Below are 16973 nucleotides of genomic sequence, written 5' to 3' on the forward strand. Positions count from 1 at the left end.
GGATCAAGGTGCTGGATGGGCCTTTGACTTTCATACAGGAGAGAAGAACTGGCATCCTGTCACAGACCTCCAATTAATGTTTGGCAGTGTAAAAACAGTCTGTCCCTAATATTAATTATACTGTAGCTGCCATGTGTAGATACTGTAGAAAGTGATAATACAGTGGAACCTCGGTTTTCATGATTATTCCGTTCAAAAAAGTCAGACGAAAACCGAATCATACGAAAACTGACGCAATATTTCCCATAAGAAATAATGTAAATCCAATTAATCCATTCCAGACACCCAAAAATATTAACAAAAAATACATTTTTTAGAGAAGAACTATATTTTTACATACAGAAAACAATGAGAAATAAATATAAACGACTAATGAAATGGATAAATGAACATTTTGGATAAATGAACATTTAACATCACTTTTACCTTTATTGAAGACTCTTGTTGGCATATTGAAGATGGCGAGGAGGGGAGAGGGAGGAGGAGAGGTTATTGTTTGGAAGGGGAATCCCCCTCCATAAGGACTTTATGTATCAAGGCCCTATCTGAGGTTACTTCCCTTCACTCATTTCTTCCGGGAAATGAGTGGCTGCGTCACGCAGGCAGGCGGACAAGTTTGGTACGGACTAATGACGCTGAACCGACCAATCAACTGTACGAAAACTGGGACAAAATTTTGACGAAAAAAGTCGTTGAAAACCGAATCGTACGAAAAGTAGGGCATATGAAAACCGAGGTTCCACTGTACAAATGTTAGCATTGGGTGTAAAACAGCATTTTCTCTTCATTGTGATTCTGAGATTTGCACAACTGTCCAGTATTGATGTTCTTGTCATTGTGATCTGGAGTATTATTGACCATGACCACTGACCATTGTTGGCACTTCATTTCTGTGTGTATTCATCCCTTTTGCCAAAAATCCTATTTGTCACTTAGAGGAACTTAAGCATTTTACCTTATACTTATAAGACATGTGTTGAAATTCTTTTATATGCGAACTGTCCTTTACTATGCTTCAAATGCATGTAATTATTTGTCATGTTATCAGTCTGTATTGTAGCTGTACTCACTTTAATATATCATCACCCTTTACTGTCACCTCTCCCTCACATTCCTCATCCCTTCTATCTCCCCTTTTCTTACAGCATCAACCTGTCATCCCTCATTCTCTCCATCTTGTCACCCCTGTGAACTCTTGCCCCACTCATATGTTGCCACTCAACCCCGTCCTAAGCTGTATCCCTTAAACCATCCCCCACTCTCCCTCTTTGTCCCAGTCTCATCCCTTCCACTTCACCCACTTTGCAGTTTCTCTACCTGCCTGTTTCTCAGCCATGTTCAACTCCCAGGCTTCCCTGTCTCCTCCTCCTCAGTAATTTGAGGACAGTATCTGAGCATCTGCTCATGTATCCTCTTTGTTTTGCCAAGCATGTGAGCAGTAGATAGTAGATGCTTCCTGTTGTTATATAATCCCTTTCTTTTGTGTTCATTGTACAACCTTTAAATTAGTTCTCCAGGTGGATTTGAACCTGTGAACATTTCAAATCCGTTTTCTTCTTTTCAATTATTCCCCAGTCTTAGTCTTCGTGCAGCCAGAGAGTGTCAAAACAAGGAGCGTTTGTTGGAGCAGAGGTTCCGTGCAGCCCTGAGAGATTTCCAGCAGTGGTTGGTCAATGCCAAAATCAGTACAGCCAAATGCTTTGATGTGCCACAGAGTGTCGCCGAAGCCTCCACCACTCTGCAGAGGATCCAAGTAAGAGATCACTTCCTGTGTACCAGAAAGTGCTTTCCCAGGACAGACCTACCAGACACAGAACAGCAAAGATACAAATTTAATCACATTTCTGTTATTTTGTTCAAAGATAGAAAGTAATAGAATGCATGTTTATTTGAATTAAAATATTACTGAATTCCAGGTTTCTGATAAAGAACTACATTTTTAATAACTTGCATCATGCTGCAGAAGTGTTTGAAGAATTAATCACCAAACTGCTTGTGATAGGAGACGTCTGTATTGACATGCCTAGTGTTGAGCGTCCTCTGCCGGGCTTGTTGGAGTGGTGGGACCTGTCTTAGGCTGGATATGCTTGAAGTGGGCACAAAGCCAAAAGGGATAAGAGAAAGCACGACAGCAGGATTTCTTTGCCATTTTCTTCAAAATATCTCTGTGTGTCTCTTTTTCTGAGAGGTCACTGTGTCTTTCTTTGAAACACTGACAGGTGTAACAGTCTGGCAAGTTTTTTAGAGCACCCCACGAAACAGGTGCTTGTCAGTTAAGGTAGACGTCCCCACATCCCTGCACCAGACAGTTAATTACTTTTCAGACATCTGGCCATGTCCAGTCCATCACCATAGAGGAATGTGGGTTTTATTGAGCTGAGCTTGTATTCTAAGACAATAAATCTATACTTGTAAAGTGCAGAAGTTAATTTTACTTCAACATTAGAGATATTTGCTCAGTGGTGCTGGTACTTGATTTAATCAGCGGTCACATGGTGACAGAAAAGAAGCAGTTCAGAAGGTGTAGAGAATGCCTTCTTACCTGAAGAGATGCTTTTCTTAAATGTTGTTAAAAGAAGGGAAATGGTATGCAGGAGTTTTTGTATGTGCTTCTTCAGAAGTTTGAGTATATAGTAGTGGAGGAGAGACAAAAACAGGGGCGGTCATGTTTTATTTATTATTGACTTGGTGAGGAATCTGGAACAATGTTTCCACATGACTGACCTCCAGGAGGACCAGAGTGGGAGGCGCGGGGGCACCCATTGTGTTGCTTAATTGGCAGTATGCAATTACACTGGTAGGAAGTGTGAAAAAAATTGTGAATGAACACAGAAGAGAGAGAAAATAAAGAGACAGAGATTAAGAGAGACAATGAGAGACAGAGTAAGTCACATGCTTTTGTGTGGCTGTACTGTATTAAATTTGTGTGTGTGTAAGGACACTGGAGCTGTAGTGTGTGTGTAAATGATGTGCTGACTGCACAGATGGTGGAGCAGTTCCTGCTGCGCTACTGTCATCAGCTCAACTCCAAGGGAGGGGTGTGTGTGTGTGTGTGTGTGTGAGAGAGAGAGAGAGAGTACATTTTCTGTGGGTGGGTATGGAGGAGCTATGTAAAAACTAACACATTTCAGGCTCGCTGAACTGATTGCCTCCCTGGGTCAGGCCCCTCCTTCTGCCCACACATACAGTAAGAACTTGGTCTAATTACCGCTGTTGACAAGGTAAAGTGATATTCTGGGACACAAGGAAAAAAATCTGTCTATGGCCGTACTGATTTCAGTTACCCATCAGCCACTGCGTCAGACGCCAAGGACAAAAAAGAAGTTTGAGGTCATCTTTTTATTTTCTCTTTATTCACTATCACAGCCTACTCCCTTTGTGTGTTTGTGTTATTGTAAATAGTCAGAGTTTCTTTGTCTGTGTGTCCCCACAGGAGTTCCTGAGTGACAGGGAGCATGGCCAGGCCAGGCTCAGTACAGTAGGGGCCAGTGGGGAGCTGCTGATGGCTGTGGTGTCCAAAGACAGGGTGGAGGGAATCAAGGCCAAGCTGGCAAATGCAAGAGATGACTGGAAGAGCTTGATGAACAACCTGCAGATGAGGGAGGACGCACTCAAGGTTTGTTTACGGGGGCTTCTCTGAAAAATAAAATCAGGAGCTCAGAGGGACTATATGGTTAAATAAAGGTTAACTGTGTGGTTTGGATATTTAAACGAATGCAGATTTAGTATTTGTATACAATCCATGTTTGTATCTCTTTTTTAATTCCGTTCATACATATACAGGACATCTGATTTATTGTGAGTATAATTTACTACAGGGAGTATTCACATAAAGATATCAATATGGATTTGATGCATTTTAGATATGATGCCAGAGGATATTGTGTAAATAATCTCATTTCAGTATTAAATGCTTACTTTATCTAATAAACTGAGTTACGTCACTTTGTGCAGAATCTATTTATGTGACACATTTTCTACTTGTATTGAAAGGTTATGTACTATATTTCCAGAACTTGCAGTCCCAGATGACAGAGTTTGAAGCCAGTGCTGAGCCTCTGCAGGACTGGGTGAACAGCACAGAAGCCAGAGTTCAGGAGAGCAGTGCTAGGCTACATGACCTTCCAGCCAAGAAACAGGAGCTTAGCAAACTGCAGGTAGAGTACTACACTCAACAAGGCTCTGTCTGGGGTTCATTAATCACGGATTCGTAATCCCTCACAGCTAAACATCACAGCTCTGATAAAATTATGTTACTCCTATAATTATTGTTGTTATTAATCAAGCCATCTGTTATGTTTTACAGTGTTTTATACTACTACTCATTGACCAATATGTTTACATTTTAATCCATCCCGTAGGATCCATTTCCATTTCTGTTAAATAGCTTTATGTCTTACTGAGAGTATGCCTTTTACATTCCTCTTGTCAGCTGCTGTCACTGACATTTTCTCATTTCCTCTCTGCACTCAACTAAACCCTGGCAGTACACCATAAATTGAATATTAAGTAGATTTTCTAAGGATGCTAAATAGTCTGAGCTCTCCATCAGATATGGATACCTAAAGTACAATCTCAAATCAGCTGGGAAAAGAGAAGGACCTAATTACATTTGTTGAGCACCACTGGATCAAAATAGAGCAGCGTCTTGACACAGTAGTCAGAGGAAAAGTCCAGAAATCTAATTAATTCTCCTTCTGTCACAACTGAAGCACTGCACAGCTAAAAGGCCCTCTTTAGGATGCGATAACATCTTCTGCCATGCCTGGCAGAGACAAAAAAGGAAGAGAGGCACAGACCGTAAAAAGATAAAACTGAGAGAGGAGAAAAACATATCAAGCCCATCTCAAAGCTCTGCCCTTATCGTTGTTTCTATTTTTATATTTACTCTGTCGCCTGCTGTAGCACTTCTCCTTGTTGCCTTTTGTCTGGCCCTACAAGCAATTATATTTCTTCCCCCAACACCTCAAGTACAATACAATACATACAGGCTTCAATGTCTGAACCTCTGTTGGAAAAACCCTCTTGACTTTTTTCACATATATATATACCCCCTACCTTTGCAGTATTTTGTCAGGCTAGTCTCATCTCTGTGTTCTGTCCAACCCCCCTATCTTTGCAGTATTTTGTCAGACTAGTCTCATCTCTGTGTTCTGTCCAACTGAATAACTGCATTTCAGTTTAAAAACGAACATCAGGAGGAAAGCTGCTGATCCTGTTTTTTATGATGTTCTTCCCCTGTCTTTATCCGTGTATTCTGCTGTGCTGTTGTTGCTCTGTCTGTTCTTGTGACATGTTAACTCAACCCTTTATTCCCCCTCTATGCTTTTTACACCTCCCTGTCATGAAAAACACCATATTTTTTGTCATTTCATTTTCCCCTTGAGTTGAAATGTTATGGTTCTTAACACACAACCATCCTCTCCAGTGTGCTCTGTGATTATTAACCCTGTACTCCCAACTGCTCTCACCCATATCCTGTTGCTTCTCTATGGCTATTTTTCCATTTATATCTCCTCTTCTTGTTTCATACTGGCCCAGTGTGTACTGGAGGAGCTGGCCACTCGGGAGGCTGAGCTGGGCAGGTTGAAGGAAAGAGCTCATTGTCTCTGGGAGGGCCAAGCAGCCGGCAAGGGCTTTGTCCATCGTGTGTCTCAACTGTCAGCACAGTACCTAGCCCTCAGCAACTTAACCAAGGTAAAACCACTCCCACCCTGTAACCCTCTTGCCCCCTTTCTTGTTCAGTTATCTGCGCTTTCATCTGAAAAATGCAGCATGCTGAAATGTGCTATGCTTGATTCATGTGCTGTCTGAGGTAAGAACTAATGGAGCCTTCTGCCTTGTTCATGTTTAGTTTTGTTCTGTGTGACTTACTGTGTCATGCATTATCCTCCAGTCGCACATCAGTCATGGTTGCTGTAATCTGCTTGCCTCAGGTGAGAGAGAACATTTTGCCCAAGAAAGTCTCTGTATCCAAAGTAATTTGCTAGAGTGCAGCAATCTATCTTTCACCTCCAAAAGGTCCTCCTAGTTGTAGCCTCATCAACATTAAAAGGCCGAGGCTGTGTAGCTTACAGTGTTCTCTGTAGCACTCTTAAAATGCCAACGCCGAAATGTGTCAGTGCTCAAGAATCTGACCTTTATGAAGGTCTCATTAGATTGGTCACACTCATATGATTAGTTTGATACAGGATAGACCAAAACATTACACTTCAAGACAGTGAGAGTGTGCCAATTTGTTTACCGTACCGGCTAGCTAGGAGAGTGCTATTTTTAGGTCTTCTTCCCTTCAAGACATGGAAACAGGAATGAAATCATTTGAAGTTGCTGCTCTACAGCTACACTGATGTTAAAGATGTACAAGTGATGACTGCAAACAAAATGCATTGTGTTTGTGTTGTAATGTGGGGGTGGGGGAGTCTCCAGAGACGTCAGTCAGGAAAAACTACACTGTAAATGTAAATAGAAACAGAATATGAAGATGCTGTTGTGTTTCAGAAACAATTGTGCTCTTAATTTTCAAATCAGTGCTAACGTGTTCCTCAAAATCAGCGTAAGACTTGAACAGTGTTTACAGCGCTGTGCTCTGATGCTTAAAGGACAAGGCCTCAAGGATTGACCGTATCGTAGGGGAACACCGGCTCTTCTCTCAGGGTCTTAAAGAGCTCCAGGACTGGGTGTGTGAAGCTCAGAGGGTCCTCAGCACCTGCAACTCCACCACCACTGACAAGGGAATGTTGGAGGACCGGATGTTACATCTGGAAGTAAGCACAGATAAAACAGTTTTGGGATCCCCTACTGGAACAGTCTTTGTGTTTTGAAGATCAACCTGTTCATCAATAGAGAATAGACAAAGAGAATGTCTCATACATCTCCAGCAATGCATTTTCTACTTTGAGTTGACCTAACTTCTTGTAGTGATACATGAGAATTTGTTTTACCTCAAAAGTGAAAAAATCATAGTTAGAATACAACCATTTACTAACACAACATACAGGTTAGGCTGATGGGAATGTCATTAGTTTGATCATAAACCAGAGTATTATATTTGGTTTTTGTCTGTTCATTTCCTCCTGTGTACAGGCCTTACTAGCTGCCCGTCAGGAGAAGGAGATCCAGCTAAAGATGCTGCTGACACGGGGAGAAGCAGTCCAGAGAAACACTTCAGCTGAGGGCATCCCAGTCATTCGCAAACAAATCCAGGACCTCAAGGATTCATGGGACTCCCTGCTTTCTGCTTCCATCCAGTGTAAAAGGTTGTGATCATGAACCAATCAATCTGTCAGGCAGTTGATAAATGGGACTGGGAACTGTCCAGTTTCACTTGATGGATTTCAGTTAGCTGAAAGGTTAAAGGGACAATTGCATTTAAGCAACGCATGTATAGGATGGATATGTGTGTCTTGATTAATATCTGTTCTTTGCCTGTTTTTAACATCATTATGTTGATTGTCAGTCAACTTGAGGGCGCTCTTTCACAATGGACCAGCTATCAGGAGGACGTGGGTCAGTTTGTGTTGTGGATGGACCGGGTTGAGGAAACACTCAGCTGCTCAGACAGACAGTACTCTGAGATGAGAGACAAGACCGCTAACCTTGGAAGGACCAAGGTATCACATTTCTCTAATAATGGCAGGCCTTAAAACATAGCCTTAGCAGGAGACATTATGTTTTTGGGCTGTCCATCCATCTTTATGATTCACTGTGTCAGGAACACCTTGAGGGAATTTCTTCAAATTTGGCACAAGTGTCCAAGGATGAACTGATTAGATTTTGGTTGTCAAAGGTCAGTGACCTCACTTCTGTCCTATACCCAAGAATTTGACTGGTTGGCAAAGGCATACAACCACAAAGCATTAATTATTTTATTTTATTTTTTGCAGTGAGTCCAAACTTTTCAAAACATTCACTAGGAGGTTATTGTCAATATGCAACTGTATGGCCTGTTTTCTGCCAATTCTAGAAGTGTTTTTACACCAAAAAGTTTGAATGTTACCCATTTTCTGGAATTCCCCACCTTAGTATGTATTTACACACACACGCGCATACATATTTATCTATCCTACAACGCATGTGCTTTAATTTCATTCCAGCTTCTCTATGAAGAAGTATTGAGTCACAGCAGTCCTCTGGAAACCATTTCCACAAAGGGGTCCAATATGGCTGAGCACTACGCTACCCTGCAGGAGGTACAACATCTGCAGTGCAGATACAATACCCTCAAAGAAAAGGCCAAGGTATATATCCGCAACATGTGGTGTCATTGTTTACTCTGCAGGCATTTTAAATAATAAATTACTGTTTTGAAAATGTTACTGTTTATGTTGTTCCTTAAATCTCAATGATATTCCCACAACTGTTTGAATCATTACCTAAAGTGCTTTTAAATATGTTGTCAGTCTTTTCATTTTTAAATAACTGATGTCTGTAAGGAGGCAACATATTTTTTCAGCTGATCTTTTAAACATTGTGTTTTCCAGAATGCAGTCAGTAAGGCCAAGGGACTGGTGCTGGTCCATCAGGAATATCAGAGGGGATTACATGTGTTTGAGGACTGGCTGGAGCAGGAACAGGCCACTCTGGCCTCCCTGTCCCACCCAGAGGGAAACGTGGATACACTAGAGAAGGCACTGCAACAGCTGCAGGTAGTGCCACTGTAGAATATTGTGTATAATCTATTTGTCCTGAACATACATTGTATAAAGGAAAGCTTTTTCATAATAATATGCATTTTTAAAGATACGACCCTCATCACATCTAAAATTCTTTTTTATTTATTTTTATTTTTTTATTGTCATGGACACCTGGCCTTTTTGCGAGAGATCCACTTTAAACTTTTTTCTGTCACACTGTTTTTTCTTTTATAGCTCCTGCAGGAGCGTTGCTCACATGGCCAGTCTTTGCTCTCCTCTGTGCTGACCAGCAGAGAAAGAGTAATTCCTTGGGGTATACCTCAGATTGAGGATCGAGCTCTGGATACAGCTCAGCGAGAGTGGGAGGCCTACCAGGGCCGCCTGGAGGAGACTCAGGCCCAGTTGAGATCCACCCTGACCAGACTGAGGCAGATGGGTCAAAGGTTCCTGAGCCTGGCCCAGTGGCTGGAGGAGATGGAGAAGGTAGCAGCCATCAGACGTCATCGGAGGTCAGATAGAACCACCAAGGAGACTCAGCTGAAGAAAATCCAGGTCAGAGAGAGACAAAATGTGCACTCTTAATATTCTTGCACAATTGTCAATAATGTAAAGGTCATCAACACAATATATTATTAATGGAATAGTTCAGTATTTTGGGAAATCCACTTGTTTTTCACTGTTTAGCCAGCACCAGTTGCCAAGCTACTAGTGTGGGAAGTTACTGATCTTAGACAAGAAACACTCTGATACTTAAACCCACATAAAACAGCAAATTTATGTTTTTAGACTTCGATTTTATGGATAAAACAAGCAAAGGACAATATGTTGATTATAGAACTTTAAATGTGGTTAAAGATTGAACAAAGCACCAACACTGTTTCCGATCTTTATGCTAAGCTGCTGGCAGTAACTTCTGATTTTCACTTTAACAGCTTTTTCTCATTAATACTGTCTCTAAATATCCTTACATCTTGTATACACACACAGTATTACATCACTTCTGTGAGCAATCACATCTGGTAATGCTGCAGACAATACAGTTACTTTAATTCAGTATTTTCAACACAGAGCAGAATAGAGTAATGAACCTCAGCTCTTGCTTTTATAACTAGTTTCCAGGGGCTTTAAATGAATTATGTCATAAATCTGCTGCTTTTGATTCAGATTTCTTCTCTCTCTGTGAGTCACATCAAGGCAGTTTCCAAAACCTATTTACTCCCTCAAAACAACAACAGTATCCAAGCAAAAATAGGATTTTGCCTTTCAATATAAAAAAAAGACACTCTGGGCAAAACAGTACTTCACTTTTCTCACTTATGCATACAGAACACAATACATAGCATGTGTTTGGAGGAAAACAGCAGGGGAGTCTTTTTCCTCTGGGTCTTCTTTCTTCAGAGCACACTTCCTGTCAGTGTCAGCATGTCAAGACAGTCACAGTATTGTCCTTCTCTGCATATAGAGGCAAACACACACACAGAGCTTTTTGCCTTATATCTTATTGTTTGTGATGTGAGACGTGTGATGTGTTTTCAGTGTTTGTTGACATTTATTGGGTATTTTCTCATTATACATTTAAATAATGTATCATTTTGACTGGATTTAAATAAAGTATGTTAATACGTGCAATGTCATTTGTGAACAGGGGAGCCTTGAGGCATTGCTCATGCGGCAGGGAGAAGTTGATGGCCTCTCCTCTCTGGCCCAGCAGGTTCTGGAGGAAACCTACATCAGTAGTCGTGTTAGTGTTACTGCCACCCAGCTCACTGCCCGCTACCATTCCCTGCTGCTCAACATACAGGTTAGCAACTCTGCCTGCAGCTCAGTGGTTCATCTGGTCATATCTGTACATTTACTCTGTGGGGTTTGGCAGATGCTCCCAGTCTGTTTTGCTGGCAGTAGCTCCTCTTGTTTTTTTACAGTATAGCCTTTCCAAATGACTTTTAAAAATTCTTTCAAGTGCTCCAGCCATATCTGTTGAAGCGATTCATCAAAGAGACTTAAGAACAAAAAATAAATTTGACTTTCAACAAGTTAAAATTATTTTATGAGATTCTCCGATTTTTTTTTTATTCTGATGACATTTACATTCATGTTTATCTATATAAAATAATCAACTGTTTCTGTTGGATTTCATATTTTCACAGATCAGTTGCACTTTAAACAGTGTAACCAGTTGTCTGATCTATTGTTAATGACATTATTACTTAATCTTTGTTGTATCATTGCTAAACAGTATTATATAACTTATTACTTTATGGTTAACCAATGACTCTGGTGGTCAGAAAGAATGACTTAAAACATTACTGCCAGACAAGTACTACACTGAATTTCCTGTCTGCCAGACTATTTTTGGACAAAACCTACTGTATCTGTCATAATGAGTTTGTATGTAATAGTGAAATATACAGGGTTTCTGCAGGGTTCATTATATTTAAGACTTATGTTTGAGAGCTTATTAATACAACATGCATGAAATTTAACACTATTATATCACATTTATCAGTTTTTTCAATCCTTTCCCCATTATGAGATGAAAGGATTAATAGCTACTATAGTTAATAGTAGTGACAGTGCTTGCTATAGGACTGATGGTGCTGATCGAAACCCCTGCATGGACGATCCACTGTTTGCACAATCCCACTTTTATTTTACTGGTTTATTACATCTCCCAGAAGTCTGCAATTGCACGCAATAACATTTGATCATGAACATTACCACCTATGGCAGGCAAGAAAAATATTTTGGAAATTAAATGTAAGATTTTTTTAAGGCTTTTTAAAAAACTGAACTAAATGATTGACTTTTCTGTCAATCAGAATTTCTGTAGGAACCCTATGTTAAGTCATAAAGAGCTGGCTGGAGGTTGAAGCACTTTTCTGTTGTACTCTTGCAGTCAAAGATAAAGAAAATGTGAATTTGTGCGTGTTGCCACTGGTGTCCGTGCCTGCAGTGGGCTTTTCACACATGGCCATGCTCTCTCATCATGGAATTTGCTCTAGTGAGAGTTTGGACTTTGTTTCTGTAACACCCCATTGAAGTAGCTTTGAGAGTTATGCCTGTGAGCCCAGCCCGTGTTGTTCTGTGGACTCCGATCGGGCCTCTCTATTTGTCTGCTCCTCTGAGAGGGCTAAAGGAAAATCAATGAGACTCCTCTGGTCTGGGGCTAAGGCTGTAATTAAACGCTACAGAAGGCAATCTCACACCCAGCACCAAGAGTTGAAAAGCTTTGCCTGCACTACATTGATTTTTACACCTTCAGCAACACAATGTCAGTGTGCATGTGTGTGCATGTGCTTCTCTGTTACTCCCTCACTTTGTTGTACCCACACCTGTTCTTTCCCCTTTCACAATTCACTGAAGCATGCATATGCTTACATTCATGCCAACACACATGTATGCAGACACTTACTGTAACATCCCGCCTGTAATTATTCTGTGTGAAGTGGGGGCCATATTGACTTGTGGTGGGAAGCTGTTACCTCTGTCTCGTCAGAAAAGGTGTGCACTCAGCACAGTCAGCTAATTGGAGCTTCTCACTGCAGGGTTTGCAAGTTGAGTGAATAATGTGTCAAACCTACAAGAAACCCTCTCGGTCCTCATGGTGTTATTGACTCAAAATTTCAGTGAAGTGGGTAATGTGTCAGAAACATTAAGCCCCTCTCCACCTTGTTGTGAAGCTATTGACAATCAGCAGATGAAAGAGCAGGGTGGAAAAGGATATTTTCTATTTTTATGGCTGATCAGAGAGCTCTTGGTCCATGGTGGCCAGTGTTAGGCTACTGGGGCACATCTCACGTCTTAAAAGGAAGAGCTACACACCATGTTGCTTAAATATTTCCTGACCAAATACAGAGAAACTCTTTTAACAGCAGTGTTTGTTGCTGTAAAGACATTCACCTTTATGTTCATTTTATGAAATATGATTGGTTAGCACTAACATCCAGTTATTACAGAATTTTATTTAAAAAACTGGCTTTTCAATCAAACATATAGTAGATATATAAATCAAATGATCAAGGCTATAGTGCTTCTAGTGAGACCATATATACAATAAAACCAATAAAATGTATATGAACTTCACTCTGTGTTAACAGTCAAAGTGATGAGTCAGCAAATATTACATCAGAGAGATTATTGATTGGGCCTGTACGAGTGGCTCTTGACCACAGTGAGGCATTTTCTCTAGTGAAGCCATCAGGCTTATTTTCTTGTCATCGTTTTGGATCTTCATCAGTTCACATCTCTAAGTATTAATGTAATTGTTTAAAAAAAAAAGTTTTGGTGTAGTACACTAGGCTTCATTCTGTTTGAGGATACTGGGAAAAATCTAATGGCATTGATTGCTGACTTTTTCAATTTGTTTTTTAAATCTAACAATGTTTCAGGACACCATCAAGCAGCTACAAGAAGAGCTGAAGAGTATTGAAGAGGCTGAAAACCTTTGCATGTCTTTCACTGACTGGCTCAACTCGTCTCAGAAAAGCTTCACAGCATTAACTGATGCCTCTGAACCTCTGGACCAGATCGCCATGGAGAAGAAGATGAAGAAACTAGAGGTATTGATCTGAGTACCCAAATCTGCATTGTATTTTCCTCTGTGGTTAGGTTTATATTTCACTATTCTAAACCTCCATTTGTCAGTGAGGCATTTGGATACAAGGTGCAATGTGCCATTTGATACATCTCCCTATCATGACAAGACTTTGGTTTATAGTGGACAACCTGTCTAAGTCCAATATCCAAGAAATGTCCTTTTGCAATCTAGTCTTCTGCCAAACAATATACAGTATGGTAACTGCTAGTAAAATCTTTGGAAGTTACAATATGCTTGGTCAGTAAAACTGTTTGCAAAGCTTTCAGTCTGTTTAAAATATTAAGATTAGCCATAGACCCTCACCATAAGAAACTCACCATTGGTAAACCTGTTACAGTTTCTCCTTTTGTCAAATGGGCATTAGAAAGAAGCAGCCCTGTTGAAGCATGCACTGTGTAGTTCAAAGAAAATCAGTACTGTTGTTTGCTTGGCATAGTTCATATCAAGTGTGTAAGTGTGAGGATTGAATAAGTCTGTATTGATTGGTGCTCTGTGAAGACAAAACTGGTGCTGCTGTAGAGGAAGCATGGTAGTAGGGAGAGACCTCCCACAGTGAAGCAGAGGATGAAGAAGTGCCGGTGTCAGGAGCCCGCTGGCGCACACACTGTAATTGATGCACTGCCCTTACTGCTTCACACCACACACATACACACATACACTTACACTTGTCTCCTCATGCCTTCTTTTCATGTCACAAGACACATCCAAAGTACTAACAAGCTGCAGCAAACTCTCACACGCATGAATGCTCTGTGATTTCACACATTTTTTTTCACTTCAGCTCTTTATGTATCGCTACTTCTTGGTTCTCTTTGTCTTCCTCGCACACATATCTAGAAATGCATTCGCAGACGCACACATTTATAATGCATCATCTGGTGTGGGCTTTGCAGTAATCCCTGCCTGGAATCAATGCTCTGTCTCTGCATGGGGACTAAAGACATGCTCTCACCACATGTGTCCTTCCAGCACTGCAGATAGCACACAAGTGCTTTGCCACTTATTCACTCTCCTACCAGGCTTTTCAGTGAGGTGGGATGATTATGCATTGACACAAAGATCAGTAGTCAATAGCTGTGTCAAGGGCCATTAGTTGGACTTGGACTTAATTTGATACTGCGTTCTAACTGTAAAAATGTGAGTCATATGCACTGGTTGATCCTGTCAGCCAGAAATATGCAGTGGCATCAAGATATGTATGTACAGGGATAATGTAGCATGATAAGACAGGGGCACTTTTTTTTCAAAAGTCACTGTTTCTCTCCTTGAACTGTTGTTGACACGTTAACCACACAGAATTGTATGGTTTGTGTATTTTAAATCATTACATTCCTCATATTCTACACTCTTCTACACTTCTTATTTGTTATTAGAAATAATACATATTTTTGCTCAGACGTTATGGCTCTTCATCATTTAAACAGGATTTCTGGATGTGCAGAGTACAGTATGATTTATTCTTGCAGTCGGGTTGCAGGCACTGCATTCAGAATGGAGAGACAGTGGCAGCAGAGCTAATAAACTGTCCTACAGCCGTTAGTCGATAATGTTACTGATGAATATTGCTGTCACTGCTACAGCAAAAGTATTACAGTAGATAATGGAGCCTGAGAGCTGGTGCAGAATCACTAGTGCTCATCTTTTTTTACAGCTGATACACAGGACACTTGACATGGATAATTAGAGTTGACATGCTACAAGATGGCCTACTGCATAAAGGGAACACTGTGTTCAGGACCTCAATATAATGTTTGCTGACTTTACTATTGCTTGTAGTATTGGCAGCCAGTATGATACATAGCTCCAGCCTAATTTCACCCAAAGAGGGACTGTAAGACAAAACAAAACGTTATCTTTAGTCAAATCCATTGAATTGTTGATCTGGATGGAACAATTAGATACTGCATAGAACTGTGAGCAGTTTTTCCCCCTCTGAAAGATGTTTAAATGGTTATTCTTGGATATAAAATTTTGAGAAGCTATTTATGGATCGTTACTTAAATGCTGTAAGATCTTGGAAGTTTAGTTCAGCATGTGGACAATCAGGACTGAGGGACACTCGGTGTCTGGTGTGAGATAAGAACATGTTTTTCTATAAAGTGGACATAATAAATCGTACTGCACTGAATTTGTTTCAATGGCAGTTGCCATAGCCTTTTTTTGCTTAAGCTCACATGTTAACCGCACAGAATTGTGTGGAATTAAGATATACAGAGCGACTAAGACAGGAACATGAGCATTGTTACTGGAATGATGAATAAGCCTTAAGCTTCATATTATGCAGCAAACATGGACATGTGCAGACAGACACAGGGCTTTTTATATTATCAGCAGCAGTAGCTGGAGATCTGGGGTTGTTGCAGTGTGATGCTACTCTCTGCTCAAGCAATAATAAACTGATGATGAAAGCTAGATGGCATCCCATCGAGTGGAGGTCTGTGTGTGTGGAGTGTTGTGGTTGCCCTGGAAACCCTGCAGCTACTGCTGCCTGTTATGGATGCTTATAATTGGTCCTCCTTTCACATTATTCACTGTGGTTTCTCCACACCGTGACCTCCCAGCCCTCTACACATCCCACCATGCAGGCATCAGCCTACCTGATGGGTTCAAAGCCTTTCAGACACACTGGCTCTGGGTGGCTGGGGCAACTTTGGAGGAGAAGGACAAATAAATCAGTGATACTGTCTTTGAAGGTTAAATGTTAATAATTTAACATTTAACAAGAAATGTTAATCAAAATCATGGCAACTATGATAACAGGATTTCTTCATCCTAGAGCATATACAGTGAGGAACAGAAGTATTTGAACACCCTGCGATTTTGCAAGTTCTCCCACTTAGAAATCATGGAGGGGTCTGAAATTCACATTGTAGGTGCATTCACACTCTGAGAGACAGAATTTAAAAAAAATTTCAGGAAATCACATTGTATGATTTTTAAAGAATTTATTTGTCTTGCACTGCTGAACATAAGTATTTGAACACCTGAGAAACAGCAAGAATTCTGGCTCTCAAAGACCTGTTACTGTGCCTTGAAAAGGTCCACCTCTACTCCACTCATTAATCTAAACTAGTAGCACCTGTCTGAGCTCTTTAAAGACACCTGTCCACCCCACAGTCAGTCAGATGCCAACTACTACCATGGGCAAGACCAAAGAGCTGTCAAAAGAAAACCAGAGACAAAATTGTGGACCTCCACAAGGCTGGAAAGGGCTATGGGGCAATTGCCAAGCAGCTTGGTGAAAATAGATCAACTGTTGGAGCAATTGTTAGAAAATGGAAGAGGCTAAAGACGACTGTCAGTCTCCCTCGGACTGGGGCACCATGCAAGATCTCACCTCGTGGGGTATCACGGATGATGAGAAAGGTGAGGAATCAGCCCAGAACTACAAGGAAGGAGCTGGTCAATGACATGAAGAGAGCTGGGACCACAGTTCTGTCGGTAGAACACTACGCTGTCATGGTTTCAAATCATGCATTGCACGCCAAGTCCCTCTGCTCAAGTCATCACATGTCCAGGCCCGTCTGAAGTTGGCCAAAGACCATCTGGATGATCCAGAGGAGGCATCGGTGAAAGTCATGTGGTCAGATGAGACCAAAGTAGAACTTTTTGGTCTAAACTTCACTCGTCGTGTTTGGAGGAAAAAGAAGGATGAATTGCATCCCAAGAACACCATCCCTACTGTGAAGCAGGGGGGTGGTAACATCATGCTTTGGGGGTGCTTTTCTGTGAAGGGGACAGGA

General features: G+C 40.9%; 1 protein-coding gene across 1 annotated transcript in view; it reads left to right on the forward strand.

Annotated features, from left to right (window-relative positions):
- syne1a (spectrin repeat containing, nuclear envelope 1a) overlaps positions 1–16973 on the forward strand; it is a 120823-nt gene that overhangs the window by 46360 nt on the left and 57490 nt on the right. The window contains 12 exon segments of the mRNA XM_020587870.1: positions 1576–1753; positions 3434–3616; positions 4014–4157; positions 5542–5697; positions 6600–6764; positions 7084–7256; positions 7457–7610; positions 8094–8237; positions 8481–8645; positions 8868–9185; positions 10279–10434; positions 13022–13192. Coding sequence (XP_020443526.1) covers positions 1576–1753; positions 3434–3616; positions 4014–4157; positions 5542–5697; positions 6600–6764; positions 7084–7256; positions 7457–7610; positions 8094–8237; positions 8481–8645; positions 8868–9185; positions 10279–10434; positions 13022–13192 — 2107 coding nt within the window.

The sequence above is a fragment of the Monopterus albus genome, unplaced genomic scaffold (genome assembly GCF_001952655.1).
Source record: "Monopterus albus unplaced genomic scaffold, M_albus_1.0 scaffold9.1, whole genome shotgun sequence".
NCBI classification, from domain to species: Eukaryota; Metazoa; Chordata; class Actinopteri; order Synbranchiformes; family Synbranchidae; genus Monopterus; species Monopterus albus.